The sequence below is a fragment of the Portunus trituberculatus genome, chromosome 41, assembly GCF_017591435.1.
Source record: "Portunus trituberculatus isolate SZX2019 chromosome 41, ASM1759143v1, whole genome shotgun sequence".
NCBI classification, from domain to species: Eukaryota; Metazoa; Arthropoda; class Malacostraca; order Decapoda; family Portunidae; genus Portunus; species Portunus trituberculatus.
In genome coordinates this window covers 30,587,299-30,612,762 of record NC_059295.1, presented here as the reverse complement: position 1 = coordinate 30,612,762, position 25,464 = coordinate 30,587,299, and the positions used below count along the sequence as shown (strand labels likewise).

The following is a 25,464-nucleotide window of genomic DNA, read 5'->3' as shown; positions in this document are numbered from 1 at the left end:
CCGCAAGTGGAGAGATAATTGACAGAAACCATACCTAAGCTTAATGACATAATTCTGGCAGTCTCTGTATACCCGCTAACTCGCACGCCCTTCACTTGGCAATGTTGCCACATCTCATCTTGCTTCTGCACTCCCATCCCTCTCGTGTTTCCTCATTTGCACTGAAACACGATAAATTCAGTAAAAAATATGGTCCCTTGATTGCCACAGTTTGGAAATAGAATTCCAGTAAAGTAGAAGTGCAACAGCTTAATTAATTGGTCGTTTTCCACTCCATTTAGATTTAGGAGCAGACTAGTCAATGTGCAACGCTGCATCGGTGTCGGATTTATTTCTAAACACATTCATTCTTCTCCTACAGTTACGGAAGTACATGTTGGAACTCAAAGACCAGAAGGGCATGTATGTGTTCCGCAGGATGGAAATGCCCACGTTTACCAATCTGTCAGGCGCCACCGTCACCCAGCTCAACACTTTGGTGGACATGACCCTTATTCACAATCTTGCCGCCTACTACGTCACCATGGCCCTTGACTTGAACATCGGGGTGACACATAGACTCGCTGGATACAAAACAGCGGTAGAGAACTGCCTCTTCGTGGTGGGTGAGTGTTGACTATCTCTTTGGGAAGACGACAATGACACGATGACAATGATATTTGAATTTCTTTAGAACTCTCTTTACGTCATTGTCTTCCTCTCTATTAAACGTCTCATTGTTTGATATCATATGTTATATTTTAATGGTCACAAATTGATCACACTTACATTGCTATTTCGTTTTCAACGTCAAAATAAGAGTTTTCTTAAGGTAATGATAACGATGCGACTCACCAAATTTCACAAAGAAATTTTTGTACTAAAGAGGAAGTGATCAATATGTGGCCGTCCGGTGCTCTGTGTATTAGGAGAGCTTACAATCCAACGCTTCTTCCTCGCAAGTCGTCGCTGGACATACAAGGTAAAGTGGATCTTTTTATCAAAATACATTTTAACATTGGGCAATATTTTTCCTCATTTTCATACAAAATCTAACACCATAATAGCCAGTCCTGGCAGTGATCAGGTTTCATATGAGATCTGATTGTAAACCGCGATGTAGTGCGCGAATTGCTCAGGTTAGGGATACAAGGCGCTGCTTCAGCTCTGGCATGACGCCACGCCATCTGGAGGGCGTAGCGAAACGACTTTTTCCAGAACTTCACCTTAATGGCTTTGGGTCATGAAGGTGGCCGGGAAGTTAGAGTGACTGCTGTGACCCAACCAGGTGACGGGCTGGACCAGGCCGAAATAGGTTTGGCGGCGGACAATTTCCTTTTCACAAGATTTTCTCTTTCTTACGTTCCGTAAACTAGAAAAGTTGTCCTGGCCACAGAATGACCCTCACTGCCGTGACAACGAGAAAAAAATCGTTCAGCCAGTGTGTCGTAGGACGGACACATTCTGTGCCTCACCAGTCTGCCATGGAAGTCGATAAAACATAAATTCAAACACTGCGGCGGCGATTGACTCTCCCCAAATTTTACTACGTGAGTATCTCACCCATTATTACTGCGCAACATGCGACCCTCCGCGTTGCCAATACAGACTGGCGGATAAGGTCGTTAGCTAAAGGGGTCAAAAGTCAAGAGTCTCTAAGTGCGCCAGGAGTTCAATAACTTGTTTGAAGGAAACAACGACGGTGTCTTGATCTTGTCTGTGCATTTGAAAGCGGAAAACGTTTACAGATATTGATGTCTAATTTGATACCTTATTATATTTTTATATATAAATGAGGTGTTCGGACTGATAGAACTAGTCATTTTCCTTCCATTTAAATGAAACCATTATGATATAACTGTTGTTGATTTGTTGGAAGGGAATATGATACGTACTTCAGTTATACTTTTCTTAGTAACAATGTTTCATGTGTTTCTTTTCTACAACAATAAGTACATATATTTTTGTGGGGGGGGGGCGGTCTGTGTGTGTGTGTGTCTATATATATATATATATATATATATATATATATATATATATATATATATATATATATATATATATATATATATGCATATACACATACACAAACATATATGTATGTAATGAACTTTTGCTCCATCCGAAACCGGTGTGTTTAAGAAGTAAAATTGCTTGTACCTATGTGACTCACAACTCAGGCTCTCCAGTATTGAGACTCATGTTTTTTCACCAGTATGAACACTGAAGGGACCTTGTTTCCCCAACATCCCAGGGAAGGGCTCAGGAGGAAAGTGGTCACAGCAGCTTTGCATGAACTTGACACACGAATAACTCCACATTGCAATAGTTCCTTTCCCCCACCTACACTGCTTTATCTTCCTTCTATTTTTGCATCTAAAGCCTCACTCTCGATTGTATTTCTAACCAAACAAAACAAATAAACGTAGAATGTGTAGTTTCCCTTCTTCTTCCCCTTCCCCTTACCTTTTCGTGCCGTATAAATTTTACTTTTTTTTTCTTGTACTTCTCTCTTTCCGTTTCCCTTATTAATTGTTTGCCATTAATTCTCGCCAGCTTACGTCCTCACGCCTCCCCTTTGGCTTAGCATTCCTCCCTCTCTTTACGAGGAAACATTGGCCAAACCTCCGCTCTCTTCCTCCTCCTTTGCTTTTCCTCATTTCATGCCTATGTTTCAATTAGCATTTCTCTTTTTACACGTCTTTATACTCTCTCTCTCTCTCTCTCTCTCTCTCTCTCTCTCTCTCTCTCTCTCTCTCTCTCTCTCTCTCTCTCTCTCTCTCTCTCTCTCTCTCTCTCTCTCTCTCTCTCTCTCTCTCTCTCTCTCTCTCTCTCTCTCTCTCTCTCTCTCTTATCAACTTAATCGTGTTTTTTTTTCTGTATCATTTCTTCCTCTTTTGTCGCGGGTTTGCTTTGTGCCGTGTTTCTCTTCTTTAATCGACTTTTTCCTCGCTTTTATCTAGTGCATGTTTTCTCATTCTATCCCTTTCTCTCTCCCTCTCACTTCCTCAACCGTCTCTTTCTCCTTTCCGCTCATTTCCTCTTTCTTTCTCACTTCGGCATTTTCCCCTTCGGTTCTCCCCTTTCCCTTCCTCCTTCCCTTTCTGTGATACTTTTTACCTTCCGCTCATTTCCTCCTGCGCTCACCCGTCCTTTCCGTACCTCAAACACTCTCCTCGCACTTTTTCTCTCCTTATTGTCTCTCTCGCTTTCCCCTGCCGCTCTCTCCATCATGCCCTTCCTTTTCTGTTATTTCTCTCCTACGCTTTTCCTCCCATCTCCATCGCAGTTTCTCACCCTCTCACTCTATCCTCTCGTTTTCAAATATTTTTTCCGAACTGTTTTCATCGACTCTCTTCATCCTTCTGCCTCTTTGTTCCCGTGTTCCCTACTCCTTCATACATGGGTCTCATCATGATACTTAGAAGAATTAGGAGAGACGGCGAGAAAACAGCAATATCAGTACTAGCAATAAGTACGAGGGAACGTATTTTGTGTGGTTAGGGAGAGATGAGTAAGGGTTCTTAAAATGAAGGGTATAAAGTAAAGGTGATGAAGTTTTACAGCCTGTCATTACAGTATGCACACGCAAAGAGTATTCCGTTTCGTCCCTATGCTTGCTCTTCTCATGAATATATATGGTGGAATATATGCCTCTATTCTTAAAAACATTGGATATTCATAACTTTTAAATTCGTAGACCACAGAGATGATGGACTGCAAATTAAGGCAAACATTTAATTGCTTAATGTTCTCTGGAGACTATATGGATAAGTACCTTTCATACTTACCTCTACTCAATCATATGTTTCTTCCTTCATTTACGTTAGATTAAATAATGTACTTTATGAACCGCTAATAATCCCATAAGGCCCAATGTGTATGATTCTAGTTCGACCTTCCTTTGCACTCCTTTGCGTTTCTTCATACCTGTGTAAATGAAATCACACTTGAGATTTGGTGTGTTTTTTCTGCTATACTGCGACACTTCAATCTAAATAACGGTGATGTGTGCGTATATGTTCGGCTTGGGGGGCGGGTGACTGGATAATCTTGGACCACAGACAGGCAGACAAGCAGGTAGGCAGACAGGTAGGCAAGCAAGCAGGCAGGCAGCCAGGCAGGCAAAAAAGCGAATGCATCAGCCTTCCGGAGGCTTTAGGGCAGGGGTTCTCAACCTTTTTATCGTTAAGAACCCCTGAGTTATAAGACCATCTACCTGAACCCCCAGTATTATGACATGGAACATGGAATGGTACTGCAAAGGATTTTATTAGATCAACTATCTAAGTACCCCTGGAAATCTTCTTATGAACCCCCTCGGGTTTCGCACTGTCAGGATGGCCACTGTCCATGAGCTATCATCATTAGGTCTCTATGACGCTGAAGACGTCTATGCAGAACGGTTTGGTTAGCAATAGACAATCTCATTATCAGACTTTGATTTCTAAGTTATGAAAAGAAACTCATTTACGGGGCTTCATATGTTCATGGTGTCTTGAAGTCTACTTACTAACCTAGAAAGAAAGAAAATATCATACTAACTTGGAGTTATCAATTGAGAAGAAGTAATTTTTGTCCCAGGAATAAAGCTAGATGGTATATAAAAACACAATGCATAGTTATAACCTAACTCTACTATTATAGTGTTCTTTGTCGTAGATACATGTTTTAAAATACTTTACCTATCTTGATATCTCCTTATGTGACAGAAGAATATCCAAAAATATACGATATGCAGTTAACCGTCTTTTCTATGAAATATTACGATATCTGTTGAATCTGGCAACTTCAACGGGAATTTAGGTCCTCTCCTAGTGTTTCCTTATATTTGAAACATTGATATTTACACGTCATTGTGATCAGGGAAATAAAGGAAACTAAGTTTGCTTTTTTCTAAGAGCATAAAATAGAAAAAAAATTATGTCTACAGGTGGCAGTTTATGTATAAGACAAGCAAACCTGTGTGCACTCATCCACTCTATCCAGAAGCTTAACTAATTTTCAAAAGTTCCCCAATAGTTACACAACTACCATTGGTCTACTGTTTCTATCCAGTTATCTACAAACACGTACACATTCACGGCAGCAACATGCAAAGTACACTAAATACTCCGGAGCAAAGCTGCCTCACCTTGTTTCATTAATCAGCTAACTCTTGCACACTTTCAGACCAAAGCTATTTTTCATTTACCATCGACGATTTTATATTCGAATCAAAATTTAAACGACGATTGAGAACTTTCGGCCTAAAGTTGTTGAGGGCCGTGACGGCCTTGGGCGCCGCACGGGGGAAGGAGGTGGCTGTCGGGTCCGGCCTGGGGCCCAAGGCAGGAACTGGCTGCAGGTCCTTCTTTTCCTTGGTGGCCTCAAGCTTCACTACTAGTCGTCCACTTGCAGCGCCTCACACTAGGCAAGGGTCGCCATAAGCAAGAGATCAATGTCTACCACTCACCAGATGGTGCCGTGAGGGGCCCTAAAGGGGTGATAAGGGCTCCTTGCATAGAGTCTGGTGGTGAGTGGTGTGTACGGGTCCCGTGCTTATAATGACACCGGGCTGAACAACTCGCCATGAACGAGGGCACGCTGTGCGCCATGAGCCAGGCACTGACAGTACCAGTGGTCCTTTACGTTAGGTTAGGTTAGGTTAGGTTAGGTTAGGTAAAAAGGACTCACTTCATGACAGTGTTTGGGGAGTGGTGTGTGGCAGGTCATTGCTCATGGCGACCCGTGTGAGGCATTGCAAGGTTGCATCGTCACTGCTCTCATAACCACGGGACTGGGGTTGACCCTTTCGGGGTGAAAAGTTTCGTCCCAGTACCTGTGTAGGTAATAATACCTTGAATCGTTTCACCATCGCCATCGCTTCGATAAACGGATCGTTATCCTCGACAAACACATCTTTACTGTGGACACTGGAATCATAACCTGTCGTGGAATCGCATTGTTAACGTGGACTCATTTTCCTTTGCGGCTTCAAGCTCACTGGTTGTCGTCAACTTGCAGCGGCCCACACTAGGCAAGAGGTCGCCTTAAGCAGTCTGCCGTGTCTACCGTCCACCAGATGATGCAGTGAGGGGCCTTTAAGGGGTGATAAGGGCTCCTTGCATAGAGTCTGGTGGTGAGTGGTGTGTACGGGACCTCTGCTTATAATGACACCATGCTGAACAACTCGCCATGAACGAGGGCACGCTGTGCGCCATGCAGCAGGCACTGACAATACCAGTCGTCCTTTACGGGGTGAAAAGGACTCACTGACAGTGTTTGGGGAGTGGTGTGTGGCGGGTCATTGCTCATGGCTACCCGTGTGAGGCGCAGTGAGGTGGCAGCGTCACTCTCCTCGCACTCACGGGTCTGGGGTGAACCCTTACGGGGTGAAAGGGTTCGGCTCAGTACCTGTGTAGGCAAGTGAACTTCAATTGCGTCGCAGTGAGGTGGCAGCGCCACTCTCCTCGCACCTAAGGGCGTGGGATGAATCCTGACGGGGTGAAAGGGTTTGTCCCCGTACCGGTGTAGGCAAGTGAACTTCAATTGCGGCGCAGGAAGGTGGCAGTGTCACTCTACTCGCACCCAAGGTCTGGGGTGGACCCTTACGGGGTGAAAGGGTTCGTCCCAGTACCTGTGTAGGCAAGTGGACTTCAATATGTGTCGTGAAATCGCATCGTGAGAACTGGAACCAAATCGACATCGTGGAAACACACATCGTTACTGTGGAAACTGGAATTGTATCTTGATCGTGGAAACTGAAATGGCATCTTTATCGTGAAATGGCTTCGTTATTTTGGAAACTCGGATCGCTGTCGAGGAAACTGGAATGCCATAGTTATCTTGGAAACTTAGAGCGCTATTGAGGAATCTGGAATCATATCTTATCATACACACTGTTATCGTGGAAGCTCTCGTGATCGTCGTTCGTTTCGTTATCTCTGAATTACTTAATTGGTCTTGGTATTATTCTTAGCCTCCGTGATAATAGAGATGTTGGTAATTTTTATTTTATCTGTATTTTTTTTCTCAGGGTATAGTTTAGTGTTCTTCAACCATTTCTAAGTTCGTGCACCTTTTCGAGAAGCAAGGAGGACTATTAAAGAAATGCATCAATATTTGTAATTTTGCCCTACTTTAGGACTGAAAATCTATAGATAACATTGTATATCTACCTGAAGCTATATTTTTTCGGCCCTAAACAGATGCTATATAGTGCGAAATGTACTATAACATCTTAAACACATCAGGCCCGTGTTCCATCTGAGTATAATATATTACTATTGTGAATAAATCATAATACTTTCGTTAATGTCAATAGGAGAGGACCCAAATTGTCACATTTACAGTGTTCGCAAGTTGGTTTAATTCAGGAGTGGGTCAGCATCGCCTCGCGTACAGAGTAGTCGTCTCTAAACACTGTATTACAATGTATCTATTGATTTACCATGCTTTTACTCCTTCCAGTATTTTTCAGTTCTTATTCTACCATGGTATTTCTTTATAGTTACTTGAGTTTATATGACTAACAACATAATATAGACAAAAACATAATTGTGTGGTGTACCAAGATCTTTAATTTCTAGAGACTTAAATACAGCACGGAACCTTAACACACATTTCACCTCGCTTCTGCATAGGTTAATTCTTCACAAGGAATGAGTAGAGCAATATTTGTTCGGTTTTCTTCATGAGAAAAAAAAAAAAAGAAAATTAGCGGCCGAAACAGAAATAATTCGAGGTTGTTGTAGAGTTTTCATCACCGAGTTCCTAAGCTCTGTCTTGCCATAGCCTGAACATGGTATTCAGTTCAGTTCAGTTGATAGGCAGAAGTGTTTTGGTTTGGTTTTTGTCTGGGTCTGTAGATGTAATTAATTATTATTTAAACTTTTTACTTTATGTTCTCTTATTTTCCAAAAATTATATCTTATTTCTTTATTTTCTTCTATACTAGATTTTTCAAAAATGAATTTTCCGATGAGGTGTTCATTTTCTGTGAGGACGCTGCCCGTTGAGGTGTTTTGATCTTTCATTGGTGTAGGCTGGGCAATGTAGGAGGAAATGTTTAAGCTTTTAGACTATAGAATGGGGGATGTGTGCATCACCACGATACACAAGGAACACTGAAACACACTCGCATACTAGTCTTATTACTAATGATGTTCCCAGTTTTTTATTCAATAATAAGAAAAGAAACCCGATGTATTTTCAAGTCATAGGTACCAATTTTTTTTTGTGATAGTTTGTATCTGTTTAGGAGGAAGAAAAGAAAGAATCGTGATGTGTTTACAAGACTTTTTATTTTCTTTACTATTTGATATAGGAGATAAAGGAGCAGGACGTGTATTGTTTTTTAAAGGTGTTACTGGTTTTATTTTATGACTTATGAAAATAAAGAAATGGTGAGGAACTGTTTGAGATCTTTTCATCCTAGCCTACTTCTCTTTGGGACGGTTAAAATAGGAATAAAAAGAAGGATTACTGATAGCTTTAAAACCTTTATTGTCTTTTTTCAGCTTTTTAATTTAGTAGGTAAGAAAAATTAGACTCTGATAATTTCTAAAGATTAATATTCTTTTCTTCGTGCCTTTTCATAAGAGGAAGAGGAAGAGAAAAGTCATCAAGTATCCACCATATTTAGGTCACTGATTTTTTTTTTTTTTTTTTTTTTTTTTTTTTTGAGAGAGAGAGAGAGAGAGAGAGAGAGAGAGAGAGAGAGAGAGAGAGAGAGAGAGAGAGAGAGAGAGAGAGAGAGGTAGCAGAGATAAATTATGTTTAAATGAGAGAGAGAGAGAGACTTCACTCCGGAGAATGAACCACGACTCCTTTTCACATTTTCTCTGGGGCGACTATAGGCGAGGGACGGACGTATTCTAAATGCGAGCTGACGAAACTTTTACAACGTACTTACTCTTTTCGGAAAAAATAGGATTTAATAAGACTAAGCGCCTCACTAACTTTAATGGCCGTCTCGTTCCGATGTGTGGACGAGAATTCTGAATACTGTTGACACTTGCACTGAAATGTCTGACGTTGTGAGGACTAACAGTAAGACATGATAGGAAGAAGGATGAAGAGCTTGATTAGTGTGAGTGATAGTCGTGAGTTTAAGAAATAGGAGGGTGAAAGGAAAGGGGGAAAGGAGGGAGAGAAGGGTGATTGTGATTAAGGGATGCAACGGAGGAGTGTGAGGGAAGAATGAGAAGGGGCAGAAAAAAGATAGAAGATTGGATACGTGAGGAAAGTGTATTAGAGAAGGAGAGGGAAAGGGAGAGGGAGAGAGAGAGATTATCGTTATCATTAACACCTCCATTCACTTGTCTCTTTAACTCGATTTGATACATATGAGAAATTAAACCATCATATATATATATATATATATATATATATATATATATATATATATATATATATATATATATATATATATATATATATATATATATATATATATATATATATATATATATATATATATATATATATATATATATATATATATATATATATATATATATATATATATATATATATATATATATATATATATATATATATATATATATATATATATATATATATATATATATATATATATAAACCATTACCGCCACCTTCGCTCCCTCTAATTAAGAAGATTAGCAGCATTATCAACTATTGTAATGGCGTCTTTAAATCATCGCTCAATCTTCTCTTTACCCTCATCTCTAAAAATGTCTGATTGCGAGAGAAATTCCTTATCAAAAATTTGTTACGATGATTTTTAAATGAATGAACGTGTGTGTGTCTGTGTGTATGTGCTGGCATATAAGTAACCTCAGTGTGTGTGTGTGTGTGTGTGTGTGTGTGTGTGTGTGTGTGTGTGTGTGTGTGTGTGTGTGTGTGTAGAGTAATTCTGTTCGTGACCAGATTGTGTTTGCTTCACTTAAGGCTTCCTAGCCCTATTAATCCCTTGCTTGCCTCCTCCTCCTCCTCCTCCTCCTCCTCCTCCTCCTCCTCCTCCTCTTCCTTTCTTAGTTCAGTTCTTCGATCCCTCTCATGATATTCCTCCCTTTCTTCCTGCTTCTCTTCCTCCTCCTCCTTCTCTGTCTATTTTTCTCTCTCTCTCTCTCTCTCTCTCTCTCTCTCTCTCTCTCTCTCTCTCTCTCTCTCTCTCTCTCTCTCTCTCTCTCTCTCTCTCTCTCTCTCTCTCTCTCTCTCTCTCTCTCTCTCTCTCTCTCTCTCTCTCTCTCTCTCTCTCTCTCTCTCGTTATTCCATCCACTGCATCTAAATTTCTGTTTTTCCTTCCTTCCTTCCTTCCATCCTTCCTTCCTTCCTTCCTTCCTTCCTTCCTTTAATTTTCTTTCATTTTTCGTGTACAATTTCTCCGATCTTACTAACTTTTTTTTTGTTTTCTCTCTCCCTCTCTTCCTTTCTGCTTTCTCTTACTTTTTTTTTCTTTCTATCTTGTCGCAATTCTGGCTTTATTCTTTTTCAACTTCTTTCTTCTTTCTTCTTTCTTTATATTGTTGACCTTCACTGTACCCTGTTTGTTTCTTTGCGTTTTCCATCCCTCACTTTATGAATGTTCCTTCCGCCTTCGCTGGTTCCTTCTTTCCTTCCTTATTTCTTCTTGCTTTCCTTCGTTCTCTTTTTTTTATCTCTCTCTCTCTCTCTCTCTCTCTCTCTCTCTCTCTCTCTCTCTCTCTCTCTCTCTCTCTCTCTCTCTCTAATTTTTTTTTTATTCTTATATTTCTTAGTTTTTTCTTTCTTTTATTCCTACTCTTCCTCTCTCTCTCTCTCTCTCTCTCTCTCTCTCTCTCTCTCTCTCTCTCTCTCTCTCTCTCTCTCTCTCTCTCTCTCTCTCTCTCTCTCTCTCTCTCTCTCTCCTTTTCTTTCTTCTACTTGTACTTCATTGCAGACTTACCTATATCTATCTACCTCTCACCTGTTCCCTTTTTCTCTCCTTTCCTCCCCAAATCTCTTCTTTTCTTCCTTCTCCCTCCCTTACGATATCCCTTGTTCCTCCTTTCTTTGCCTTACGTTCCTCCTTGCATGACTGCTCTCTCACTTCCTTCCTTCCCTCCTAAGTGCCTCTCTCCCTCCCATAATTCCCTCCCTTCACTACTCCCCCCTCCTCCTCCACATGCCTTCGTACATTTCCTCTGTCAACACATATTTTTACCCTCCCTTCATTTCTCTCCACACACACACACACACACACACACACACACACACACACACACACACACACACACACACACACACACACACACACACACACACACACACACACACACACACACACACACACACACACGAGGTTACAGTCGCCTTATTGATGTTAAGAAGACTAGGCAGGCAGGAGACACTGGACTCATTCACTCATATATAGGAAAAAGTACTGTCTTACTAAATGAATATGAATAACTTATTAATAAAAAAAAGTGAAATATGTAAATACGAAGGTATGTAAATGGCGAATTAGAGAAAGTATTTTTGTTTTTGGACATGGTGCTAATATAAAATAACAAAACTGATAGAAAAAGAAGGTCCACCAAAGATTTCAGTCCTCAAAGAAATTAGTTTAAAAGGGAGTCTATATTTTATTATGAAATGGGTTCAAACCTTCCACCGAACTAGATTGTAGATTTAATAAGTAAGACGGGATAATATGAGACAAAGTTGTTTTGAAAAGAAATTGAGGCTGCTAGTTACATAAAGCTGCGTTCATTGATATAGAAAACATGTAACAAGGCAAGAAAATGCAACATAGGTAAATCAAACAAATTTTATAACAGAGAAAGCAAAACTCGCTAGGAATACAAAATTTCCATCTAACAAAGAACACCTTTGGGACGACGCTGGTGTTGCTGGCAGGACGAATTGCACACGGATGGCAAAGGGAATGAATGTAGTTGAGCAGCATGAGTGAAGCACAGCAGGAGTGGTGGTAGGCATCTGCAGAGCATAAGTACTTTATTGTCTCATGTTTACTTTTATTTGTTTTTCTTTATTTTCTTGGTTGCTGTTAACCTGGAATTCATTTGTTTGTTTGTTTATTTCTTTGTTCGTGTTTTTGTTTTTCCTTCTTTCTTCCTTTCTTTTTTTCTTTCTTTCTTTCTTTGGGAGGCTGATTTGTGAAAGAAACGAAAATTTTCAACTCTTTATAGTTTTAGTCCTTAACCATTTTGCTTTTGGAAAAAATAGTTTTATCCTCAGATTTGGCTTCAGCGATCTAAATAATCAAATGAAACGACATACACCACCCCCATCTTCACCACCACCACCACCATCACCACCACCATCTTCACCACCACCACCATCACTACCACCACCACTCCACTTACTTATTCATAAGTGATATGGATCCTGCTTTCTTATCTTCCCTTCCTTTTCCTTCTCCCCTTTCTCCTCGTAACTCAATACCCTACCTTTATTTAATTATGTTCCTCTTTATCTTATCCATTTTCCTTCCTCTTTTGCGACTTGTCTTTACCTGTTTTCTTCATCCCTACATCATTTATTTTATACTTCATCTTCTTTTCCTCGGCCAGTCACTTTCTCTCTCCTTTCTCTCCTTTCATTTTCTTCCTCTTCTTATTCCCTTTTTTGCTATTCATTCTTCTTTATTCGTTTACCCCCATCATTTTGCTACCCTCCTTCATCCCCAGGTCTCTCTCTCTCTCTCTCTCTCTCTCTCTCTCTCTCTCTCTCTCTCTCTCTCTCTCTCTCTCCACGTCCTGCCTTCCTGTGGCTCCCTGGTCACTATCACTGTCTGCCTCACCAGTTCGAGCCCTGCCACACTCAATAAGACTGACCATCCCCTCTACGGTCCGGCATTTGTTGGTTGAGTAACTATCTTCAGCTAGAATTCATTTCCCTCCTCATTCTTCTCTCTCCCCTCCTCCTCCTCCTCCTCTCTCCGTCTGTGGAGGAGGGAAAAAGATGGGGATTCGGTGTCTTGTCTTGTGGTGCCTCGTTCTCCTGTAGTAGTGATTCATGTGTTGATGGTACTGATAACAGTGACAGTGTGTTTTGAAACGCTTTCCTTTCTCATTAGGACTTTTCAAAGGTCACAGTGATGGTTAGTGAAATTCTCACTTACATTTTTCTTACTAGTCATGTTAAATTCTTCTCTAGAATTATGCGATCATGCTTGAAAATCACAGTAATGTCCTATAGAGACTGTTTCAACCCCTTCATTGCAATAGGAAGTAATTAACAGCACCAGAAGTAATACATGAAGTCTTTAAAGGCATATACAATAAAAAAGATGGATCAAAATAATAGATTTTACAATTTTTCATGTTTAACACCTTGAGTACCATAAAGCGTTTCCATATTCATTCTGCTTACTATGATTTTTCACAGCTTCAGAAACGCATGTCGGGGACGAAAATAGTGAAGACTCTGGTCATTAATCTTCTGACCTCCATAGACCCTACCAAATGTCAATAAAATGGTCTAATCGTAGAAAATCTTAGTAAAAATGTGTCCCAGTATTGAAGGGGTTAAAGATTAGTAATTAAGTATAGGTTCTGTAAAGGCGTACCAAAAATCAGTCAAGTAGTACCTAATAAGTAGTCGTTATGTTTGAGAAAGCGTCCTCATGGCTGTTGTTAGGGATTGCTGTGCTGTGTCATTTTGATTGGTTTCCCAGAGCTAGTAGTTGTGTTCGTGGTCACTGTATTGGTATCCTCCCGGTGCCGCAAGGTACGCGTACAAATTTCACCAACTCCCTCCTCACTGCGAACTCCCAAGTCGTGTATCTTGTCAACGGAGGCAATGAAGAAGAGGCGCCGCGTGAGTCCAATCTCGAGTGACCGAAGAAATTAACGGGGCAGGCGAGGAGGAAGAGGAAGAGGGAGATGGTGGTGGTGGTGGTGGTGGTGGTGGTTTGGAAAGACAGCGACGATCATGGTGACAATGGCCTTATACTCGTACTTTGGGATACGATTTCCGAAACTTGCAGAAAATGTTTGCGTGTGTGTGTGTGTGTGTGTGTGTGTGTGTGTGTGTGTGTGTGTGTGTGTGTGTGTGTGTGTGTGTGTGTCTCCGAAACTTGGAGGAAGTGTTTGCGTGTGTGTGTCCGAAACTTGGAGGAAATGTTTGCGTGTGTGTGTGTCCGAAACTTGGGGAAATGTTTGCGTGTGTCCGAAACTTGGAGGAAATGTGTGTGTGTGTGTGTGTGTGTGTGTGTGTGTGTGTGTGTGTGTGTGTGTGTGTCCGAAACTTGGATGAAACGTTTGCGTGTGTGTCCGAAACTTGGAGGAAATGTTTGCGTGTGTGTGTGTGTGTGTGTGTGTGTGTGTCTCCGAAACTTGGAGGAAGTGTTTGCGTGTGTGTGTCCGAAACTTGGAGGAAATGTTTGCGTGTGTGTGTGTCCGAAACTTGGAGGAAATGTTTGCGTGTGTGTGTGTGTGTGTGTGTGTGTGTGTGTGTGTGTGTGTGTGTCCGAAACTTGGATGAAACGTTTGCGTGTGTGTCCGAAACTTGGAGGAAATGTTTGCGTGTGTGTGTGTGTGTGTGTGTGTGTGTGTGTGTGTGTGTGTGTGTGTGTGTGTGTGTGTGTGTCCGAAACTTGGAAGAAATGTTTGCGTGTGTGTGTGTGTGTGTTTTCGAAATTTGGAGGAAATGTTGTGTGTGTGTGTGTGTGTGTGTGTGTGTGTGTGTGTGTCCGAAATTTGGAGGAAATGTGTGTGTGTGTGTGTGTGTGTGTGTGTGTGTGTGTGTGTGTGTGTCCGAAACTTGGAGGAAATGTTTGCGTGTTTGTGTGTCCGAAACTTGGAAGAAATGTTTGCGTGTGTGTGTGTGTGTGTGTGTGTGTGTGTGTGTGTGTGTGTGTGTGTGTGTGTGTGTGTGTGTGTGTGTGTGTGTGAAACTTAGAAATGTTTGTGCGTGTCGAAACTTAGAAATGTTTGTGCGCGCACGCGCGTGTGCGTTTCTTAAGGAGTTTTTAGACATCTGGGTATAATATCTGGTATGCACTCGTTCATAAGCTTTTAATAGGAAATCAATGCTTTTCCAATTAAGTATGCTAATCTGTGGTTGAAGGGGCTAGTTCTCCCTATGTATGAGATGATTACTGTAAGTAATAACTTACCAGTTTAGTCTATTTGTTGCGGGGGCGAGGTGCGAAACGCCATCACTGGCCTGCCCCTTCTAAACTGGGCCCAGGATGAACTACACTTAATCCGCTGGGGGTGGTAATAAACAGCTTCGAATGGTTCCAAGTTTACTAAACTTGCACACACACATAAGTATACACAATATAACAACAACAGGGACACCTTGTGCACCACCCGGCTCTCACCAAGAGTCTCCCTCCAGAGCGAGGGAGGGCCAGAGGAACACTAATCTCACCAACACTGGAGGCAGACTCGTTGACGGCGCCGGGAAGCAGAAGCAGGTAGAGGGTGAAGCCAGGGCAGCAGAGGAGAGGCCAGTCCTTGGAGAGTCCAGGGAGTTCTCTGCCATCTGGGTGTTGGCGAGGCTCGAGGTAAACTCGGTTAGGTGTTCACTGGGGCCTCGAGACGGAATGACCGGAAGAAGCAGGGTTCTCGAGACATACGTGGCAGAGAGAAATGAGCGAAGTGTCGCTCGGGAGTGGCCGAACGATCCAGAACGAGGGGTGATGGTCAGGTGGTGTTCTGCCCTTTACATAACTCGCCCCACTAGCCACAGTAGTCTTGTAGAACACCACTCCTAGGGAATGCAATGCCTTCTGGAGAAAAGAAAGGATAGTAGAAAATATCTAAACTCGACTGAGGAGGTCGGCACAGATTGCCAGCTCCAGCAACATGAACGACCCTGAATTTGTATGGTTGCAGTCCTAGACTCCATCAGAGAAGGCGATCATTCTTGCCTTTGAAGGTGTGCATATAGGTGAGGGGTTTGTGATCTGTTTCCAAAATAAATTCTTTCCCTCTGAGGTAAAGATCAAACTTGAGAATGGAGAATACTATACCTAGGCATTCCTCTCAATGGTAGAATACCGGGTTTCCTTGGGGAGCAGTTTTCTGCTAGCATACGCAACCGGATGAAGAATGCCAAGATGATATTGAAGTAAAACCGCTCCAATCCCTTAGGTGGAAGCATCCGTCCTAAGTACAAAAGGACGGCTAGGATCAGGGAGACGAAGTATAGGGTTAGAAGAGGATAAATTTTGAGCTGGTCGAAACAGGCCTGTAACTCATCCGTCGAGGGAAGGGGCTCACGAACAGTCTTTTTTAGCAGATCAGTCAGAGGACCAGTGAGGAAGGATGCCTGAGTGATAAAAGACTTGTAGAAACTCACTATTCCAATAAATCCTCGTAGAAGTTTCTTAGTGGACGGTGGTGGTATCTTGCAGAGCGCTTCCACTTTGTCAGGCTGGGGTTGAAGACAGTCACCTCCCAAAATGAATCCAAGGTATAGAATGGAAGGGAATCCAAAATTACACTTGGAGATCTTGAGTGTAAGTCCATGGATCCTGATCCTGTCCAGCACAGCATGAAGGGTCTTTAAATGCAGGGCCCAGTCTGAAGAGTATACAAAAACATTATTAAAATAAAAGGTCACGTTTGGGAGTCCCGAGAGAACAATGCGCACGAGCTTGATATAGGTGGCACAAGCCGTGACCAGGCCGAAAGGTCGTCTGGTGAACTCCATTAGAACAATGCGCACGAGCTTGATTTAGGTGGCACAAGCAGTGACCAGGCCGAAAGGTAGTCTGGTGAACTACATTAGGCCCAAGTGGGTTGGGAAGGCTATCAGCAGCATGGCTATGTCAAAGGGACTTGGTAATAAGCCTTGCAGAGATCCAATTAAGTGAAGAATCTTGAACCAGAAAACTTGTATACATCTTCCTCAATGTTGCAGCTAGGCTCAGCTGTTGAGTTGACGGTAGTCGATGGCCATCCAATATGTGTTGTCTGGCTTAGGAACCATCACGACCGGCGAACAATGTTGAGAAGACTGTTGAGTTGACGGTAGTCGATGGCCATCCAGTAAGTGTTGTCTGGCTTAGGAACCATCACGACCGGCGAACAATGTTGAGAAGACCGTCAGAGGATTCCTTTCTCAAAAAGGTCAGACCTGTTCAAAGAAATGTTTTAGATGGACAGGGACAGGGTAAATCTTAAACTGATACAGCCAGTGGTAGTTAAGACAATATGTTCAACAGATGAAGTACACACTCAGGAACATCAGACAACATCGTCAAACTCTGACAGGAGATACTCGATGTCAAGTATCTGAGCGAGTCTCTAGGGCGGTCCTTACAGAGCATTCGTAGGGAAGCTTTAAGTGGTGCATATAGATGTTCAATGCGACCATTAATAGAGATGTAAATTGGGTACCTTGATCAGTGAGAATTTCTCGTGATATACCGACTCTAGCGAAGATGGTGTAAGGCTTCAGCAACGGAGATGAAGTCCATTTCCTTCAGTGGCACGGCTTCTGGGAACTCAGTGGCGTAATCGATTAAAGCGAGGTTATACCTGTGGCCTTCTGAGGATGGGGTAGACAGTGGTCCAACCAAATCCACCGCCACTCTGAAAAAAGGTTCTGCTATAATTGGAAGAGGATGGAGAGGTGCTGGTCAGACTCTAACTTTGGCAGACATTCGTTAACAGACGTCACAGGATCGACAGAAGTCGATAATATCCGCGCCCATCCCAGGCCAGAAGTGACTGGATACCTTCAAGAAAGTCTTTGAGAGAAATGACTTGTTAAAGGGTTTTCATGGCCATCAGACAGGATTATTGGCCGACAATCCTTAGGAACAAGAAAAGTGACCTTACTGGATGTTTTAAGGTCAAACACTTCCGGTAGAGAAGTCCAGTACAGCGAAGGTAACAAAGAGCCGTCCTTTGTCCGCTCCTTTTCACCTGTGTTAACTTCGTTCCTAAGATTTCCAGGAGACGGACACTTCTGGCAAAACGAGAGGATGAACACGCTCCATTCCGCTACTGCGGGTTTCTACAGCACATGTTCGCATTAATGGCGGCTTCTCTTCTGAGGCTGGAGGAAAAGAGGAGGCAGTGGGCAGAGAAGACTGAAGCATAGCCAAACCACTGACTGAGGTTTGGAGCGAGGAGGATGGTGCTTTGCTAATCATGAGAGACGGCTCATCAGGACTACGAGCTCCTGAGATGTTGCCAGTGAGGACACAAGCGCGCTCCATAGGAGCTAGGATACCATTATCAATCCAACCCTCGAAATACGGACATCTTATATAGTACCTAATGGTTGGAAAAATATCTTCCCGTCCAAGACAATCCTCTACTACTACCACTACTACCTTAGGTCGCTGAGAGACGGTCAGCATCAGGCACTGCCTTCTCAGATGATCAAATAGCTGCTGAAGACAGGTAGACATCTGGCGGTAGTTTTCCCCCCCACTCTGGTCTTACAGTTCAGAAGTCCAGCCGGTACCGCTCTGGAGTCTTGTCAAAACCAGTCAGGAGAGCCCTTTTTAGGAGAGGGGTCGCTTATGGTATCAGTGCTAAAAGGGAATAGAGTTCAGCAGCTTTACCCGTCAGTAGACTGAAGTCCAACGGCGAGACTTTCCTCGTCGATTGTTAACAGCGTGGCAATACGCTCAAATCTGGTCAGGTAGGCGGCGATGTCCTCTCCTTGGTAGGCTGGAAGCTTCGGTCCTCGCACGCCAGCATCAGGAAGGACGTGCTCCCGTTCCTCACGCTCCGGTTCTCGTTCCTCGGCCCTGTCTTCCCGCTTTTCACCTAGAGACAGGGAAATCCCTTAGTATGAATGAAACAGTCAGACACCCTTGAGTCAACCATGAAACACTAAGAATAGTTCTCACGCACACAATTATGCATGTACAAAATAAACCACAAGGGTAGAAAAAACTAGAAAAACTGTTGAAGTGCACAACCACATCCAAACAAGGATCAAATATCCCACAGGTAGACAGGATCAAATATCCCACAGGTAGACAGGATCAAATATCCCACAGGTAGACAGGATCAAATACCCCACAGGTAGACAGGATCAAATATCCCACAGGTAGACAGGATCAAATATCCCACAGGTAGACACAGGTAGACAGGATCAAATATCCCACAGGTAGACAGGATCAAATATCCCACAGGTAGACAGGATCAAATATCCCACAGGTAGACACAGGTAGACAGGATCAAATATCCCACAGGTAGACACAGGTAGACAGGATCAAATATCCCACAGGTAGACAGGATCAAATATCCCACAGGTAGACAGGATCAAATATCCCACAGGTAGACAGGATCAAATATAGACACAGGTAGACAGGATCAAATATCCCACAGGTAGACACAGGATCAAATATCCCACAGGTAGACACAGGTAGACAGGATCAAATACCCCACAGGTCAAATATCCCACAGGTAGACAGGATCAAATACCCCACAGGTAGACAGGATCAAATATCCCACAGGTAGACAGGATCAAATATCCCACAGGTAGACAGGATCAAATATCCCACAGGTAGACAGGATCAAATATCCCACAGGTAGACAGGATCAAATATCCCACAGGTAGACAGGATCAAATATCCCACAGGTAGACAGGATCAAATATCCCACAGGTAGACAGGATCAAATATCCCACAGGTAGACAGGATCAAATATCCCACAGGTAGACAGGATCAAATATCCCACAGGTAGACAGGATCAAATATCCCACAGGTAGACAGGATCAAATATCCCACAGGTAGACAGGATCAAATATCCCACAGGTAGACAGGATCAAATATCCCACAGGTAGACAGGATCAAATATCCCACAGGTAGACAGGATCAAATATCCCACAGGTAGACAGGATCAAATATCCCACAGGTAGACAGGATCAAATATCCCACAGGTAGACAGGATCAAATATCCCACAGGTAGACAGGATCAAATATCCCACAGGTAGACAGGATCAAATATCCCACAGGTAGACAGGATCAAATATCCCACAGGTAGACAGGATCAAATATCCCACAGGTAGACAGGATCAAATATCCCACAGGTAGACAGGATCAAATATCCCACAGGTAGACAGGATCAAATATCCCACAGGTAGACAGGATCAAATATCCCACAGGTAGACAGGATCAAATATCCCACAGGTAGACAGGATCAAATATCCCACAGGTAGACAGGATCAAATATCCCACAGGTAGACAGGATCAAATATCCCACAGGTAGACAGGATCAAATATCCCACAGGTAGACAGGATCAAATATCCCACAGGTAGACAGGATCAAATATCCCACAGGTAGACAGGATCAAATATCCCACAGGTAGACAGGATCAAATATCCCACAGGTAGACACAGGTAGACAGGATCAAATATCCCACAGGTAGACACAGGTAGACAGGATCAAATACCCCACAGGTAGACAGGATCAAATATCCCACAGGTAGACAGGATCAAATATCCCACAGGTAGACAGGATCAAATATCCCACAGGTAGACAGGATCAAATATCCCACAGGTAGACAGGATCAAATACCCCAATACCCCACAGGTAGACAGGATCAAATATCCCACAGGTAGACAGGATCAAATATCCCACAGGTAGACAGGATCAAATATCCCACAGGTAGACAGGATCAAATATCCCACAGGTAGAAATATCCCACAGGTAGACAGGATCAAATATCCCACAGGTAGACAGGATCAAATATCCCACAGGTAGACAGGATCAAATATCCCACAGGTAGACAGGATCAAATATCCCACAGGTAGACAGGATCAAATATCCCACAGGTAGACAGGATCAAATATCCCACAGGTAGACAGGATCAAATATCCCACAGGTAGACAGGATCAAATATCCCACAGGTAGACAGGATCAAATATCCCACAGGTAGACAGGATCAAATATCCCACAGGTAGACAGGATCAAATATCCCACAGGTAGACAGGATCAAATATCCCACAGGTAGACAGGATCAAATATCCCACAGGTAGACAGGATCAAATATCCCACAGGTAGACAGGATCAAATATCCCACAGGTAGACAGGATCAAATATCCCACAGGTAGACAGGATCAAATATCCCACAGGTAGACAGGATCAAATATCCCACAGGTAGACAGGATCAAATATCCCACAGGTAGACAGGATCAAATATCCCACAGGTAGACAGGATCAAATATCCCACAGGTAGACAGGATCAAATATCCCACAGGTAGACAGGATCAAATATCCCACAGGTAGACAGGATCAAATATCCCACAGGTAGACAGGATCAAATATCCCACAGGTAGACAGGATCAAATATCCCACAGGTAGACAGGATCAAATATCCCACAGGTAGACAGGATCAAATATCCCACAGGTAGACAGGATCAAATATCCCACAGGTAGACAGGATCAAATATCCCACAGGTAGACAGGATCAAATATCCCACAGGTAGACAGGATCAAATATCCCACAGGTAGACAGGATCAAATATCCCACAGGTAGACAGGATCAAATATCCCACAGGTAGACAGGATCAAATATCCCACAGGTAGACAGGATCAAATATCCCACAGGTAGACAGGATCAAATATCCCACAGGTAGACAGGATCAAATATCCCACAGGTAGACAGGATCAAATATCCCACAGGTAGACAGGATCAAATATCCCACAGGTAGACAGGATCAAATATCCCACAGGTAGACAGGATCAAATATCCCACAGGTAGACAGGATCAAATATCCCACAGGTAGACAGGATCAAATATCCCACAGGTAGACAGGATCAAATATCCCACAGGTAGACAGGATCAAATATCCCACAGGTAGACAGGATCAAATATCCCACAGGTAGACAGGATCAAATATCCCACAGGTAGACAGGATCAAATATCCCACAGGTAGACAGGATCAAATATCCCACAGGTAGACAGGATCAAATATCCCACAGGTAGACAGGATCAAATATCCCACAGGTAGACAGGATCAAATATCCCACAGGTAGACAGGATCAAATATCCCACAGGTAGACAGGATCAAATATCCCACAGGTAGACAGGATCAAATATCCCACAGGTAGACAGGATCAAATATCCCACAGGTAGACAGGATCAAATATCCCACAGGTAGACAGGATCAAATATCCCACAGGTAGACAGGATCAAATATCCCACAGGTAGACAGGATCAAATATCCCACAGGTAGACAGGATCAAATATCCCACAGGTAGACAGGATCAAACATCCCACAGGATCAAACATCCCACAGGTAGACAGGATCAAACATCCCACAGGATCAAACATCCCACAGGTAGATAGACAGGATCAAACATCCCACAGGTAGATAGACAGGATCAAACATCCCACAGGTAGACAGGATCAAACATCCCACAGGTAGACAGGATCAAACATCCCACAGGATCAAACATCCCACAGGTAGACAGGATCAAACATCCCACAGGTAGACAGGATCAAACATCCCACAGGTAGACAGGATCAAACATCCCACAGGTAGACAGGATCAAACATCCCACAGGTAGACAGGATCAAACATCCCACAGGTAGACAGGATCAAACATCCCACAGGTAGACAGGATCAAACATCCCACAGGTAGACAGGATCAAACATCCCACAGGTAGACAGGATCAAATATCCCACAGGTAGACAGGATCAAATATCCCACAGGTAGACAGGATCAAATATCCCACAGGTAGACAGGATCAAATATCCCACAGGTAGACAGGATCAAATATCCCACAGGTAGACAGGATCAAATATCCCACAGGTAGATAGGATCAAATATCCCACAGGTAGACAGGATCAAATATCCCACAGGTAGACAGGATCAAATATCCCACAGGTAGATAGAAATCACTTATTCCGTCGGATCACATACAGCCAAGCAAAAAGGATACATAAATAGTTACAAGTGTCCACACAAGGACACTTAGCACAAGTATATATACAGACGCACAGATTGGCAGGCACATTGAGCATAACTAGTTCCTCTGTAGGAGCAATGGCTACTCCACAATTACGTCTAGGCGACGAAATACGTCAAAATAATCTGCTGCCCAAACCACAGTAAGGTACTGTGAACCAGCCGAAACCCCCTGGATTAGCGGCTGCTCGTGCAAGAGAACCAGGGGTGGTTAAAAGGCACTGGACCTGCACTTAACCAAGTGTAGATTAGAGGACACGTGGGTCTGCACCTAATCTTCCTCAGTTCACCGAGGCCGAACGTTTAACTACACAATACGTCCGAGAAGGACAGAAAAACTGATGAAACAGTAAGTTGACACAACTCGGCACTAACACATCCAACACCCCAAAACAGCGTGTAGTTCAATATCCTGGCAAGGTCGCCAAAATGCAAGTAATAACTTGCTAGTTTAGTCTTTGTTGCGGGGGCGAGGTGCGAAACCCCTCTAAACTAGGCCCAGGATGCACTATACTTAACCCGGTGGGGGCGGTAATAAACAGCTTCAAATGGTTCCAAGTTCACTAGACTTGCACAAACACATACGTATACACAATATAACATCAAAAGGGACACCTTGCATACCACCCGGCTCTCACCATGAGTCTCCCTCCAGAGCGAATGAGGACCAGAGGAACACCAATCTCAAACACTGGAGGCAGATTCATTGACGGCGCCGGGAAGCAGGGAGAGCGTGAACCCAGGGTAGCAGAGAAGAGGCCAGTCCTTGGAGAGTCCAGGGAGTTCTCTGCCGTCTGGGTGTTGGCGAGGCTCGAGGTAGACTCGGTTAGGTGTTCACTGGGGCCTCGAGACTTGGAGTGACCGGAAGAAGCAGGGCTCTCGAGACATACGTGGCAGAGAGAAATGAGCGAAGTGTCGCTCGGGAGTGGCCGAACGATGCAAAACGAGGGGTGATGGTCAGGTGGTGTTCTGCCCTTTACAATTACCGATAATTCCCAATAAGAAAACAACTAAGTATTCTATATAGTTGAATTTAATAAGAATTTCGCTTTGTTCCTTTCACAACACGGCCCTAACAGTGAGACCAGTCCCCAGCCGCCGAGGACGCAGACAGGTGCAAATTAATGTGGGTCTCAAGCCTGTCGAGATGGGGACCATCGCGTCAGGACGAGCATTCGGTGTGAAATCTTTGCCGAATCACAGTGTGCATTTAATCCCGTTGAAGACACTGATCCCGCTTGAGGAGGACAACTATGTAATATAAATATGTGAAAGAAACTGACTTATATTGCATCAGAAAATTAAGAAAATAAAAATAAAATTAAAAGTAGGAATAAGTAGTACACAAATACTGGAAGGATTGTGTCATAAGAAAGAGAAATTAAATGAAAATAACTAAATGACGCAATAAAACATTGATAGAAACATATCAGAATATAAAGAAGAATTTGAAAAAAAAATATGCCAAATAGAGGAACGAAAAAATACCAAAGTAATAACAAGTGAATAACAATAAAAGAAAATAAAAGCAACTGAAAGAACACACACACACACACACACACACACACACACACACACACACACACACACACACACACACACACACACACACACACACACACACACACACACACACACACACACACACAGGTCTCAGGCCTATCCGAAGATCGGAAATAATGAGCTCTCAGCTCGTTGCGTAGGGTAACGTCTGGCTGTCTCGTCAGAGACTGCAGCAGATCAAACAGTGAAACACACACACACACACACACACACACACACACACACACACACACACACACACACACACACACACACACACACACACACACACACACACACACACACACACACACACACACACACACACATATTCATACTCATAAAAAAATCTTTCAATAAAAGCTGACACTTTCCCAGATGAATCTGAATAATCGAAGAGTGCTTCCCTATTTAAGGCAGATGACAGAGGTGATGTAAGCAGTTACCTCCTATTTCTATACTTCCTGCATTCAAGAAAAACAACCATGACTTTCTCTGGAAAAAGCTGAAAAAAGACGTTGTCTTTTACTGGATCATTTAAGTCACTACATAAAAGTTTACTAAATGAAACATGGCACCACTTTACATTTTTCTATCCTATATGTTAAAAATGATCAACACTCCTCCCTTCATCAATACACACACTTCCATTGACGTCACTCGCATGGCATCGGTGAACATTCCATTAATTCTGCGAACAAAATATTCCTCCATCCCAGCATGTGCGGTACCATCGGGAAATGTAATTAAGGAAACCGTATCAATAGAAATACCACTTTTACAACGCTGGATCCTTTGAGTAGCGAGGCGGACTGCTATTGCTGGTGGCGAGAATCCATGCAGTGGTAGCTTGATGACGAGTCTGAGGTCCTTGATGTGTTATTTAATCTCATATTTCGGTGCTTTATATATATAATCTTTCTTTCACGAACAGGCTGCAGTAGGTACTATTGGGATTTTCAAGAGCGTCTTCATGATTCTAGTAATGAGACAAAATTCTTTACCATGAACGGGTAAACATCTTGTGAACTCTACGAATTTTGTTCATTTTCGAATGTAGACATGAAAGAATGAAGAGTTTTAATTGCAATTTAT

General features: G+C 42.8%; 1 protein-coding gene across 2 annotated transcripts in view; it reads left to right on the top strand.

The window, feature by feature from the left end:
- Window positions 1-25,464, top strand: part of LOC123516428 (serine-rich adhesin for platelets-like) — a 385,592-nt gene that overhangs the window by 90,194 nt on the left and 269,934 nt on the right. For both annotated transcript variants that reach the window (XM_045275696.1, XM_045275695.1), the window contains exon 10: window positions 362-605. In XM_045275696.1, the coding sequence (XP_045131631.1) occupies window positions 362-605 (244 nt within the window). The remainder of the gene's footprint in view (window positions 1-361; window positions 606-25,464) is intronic.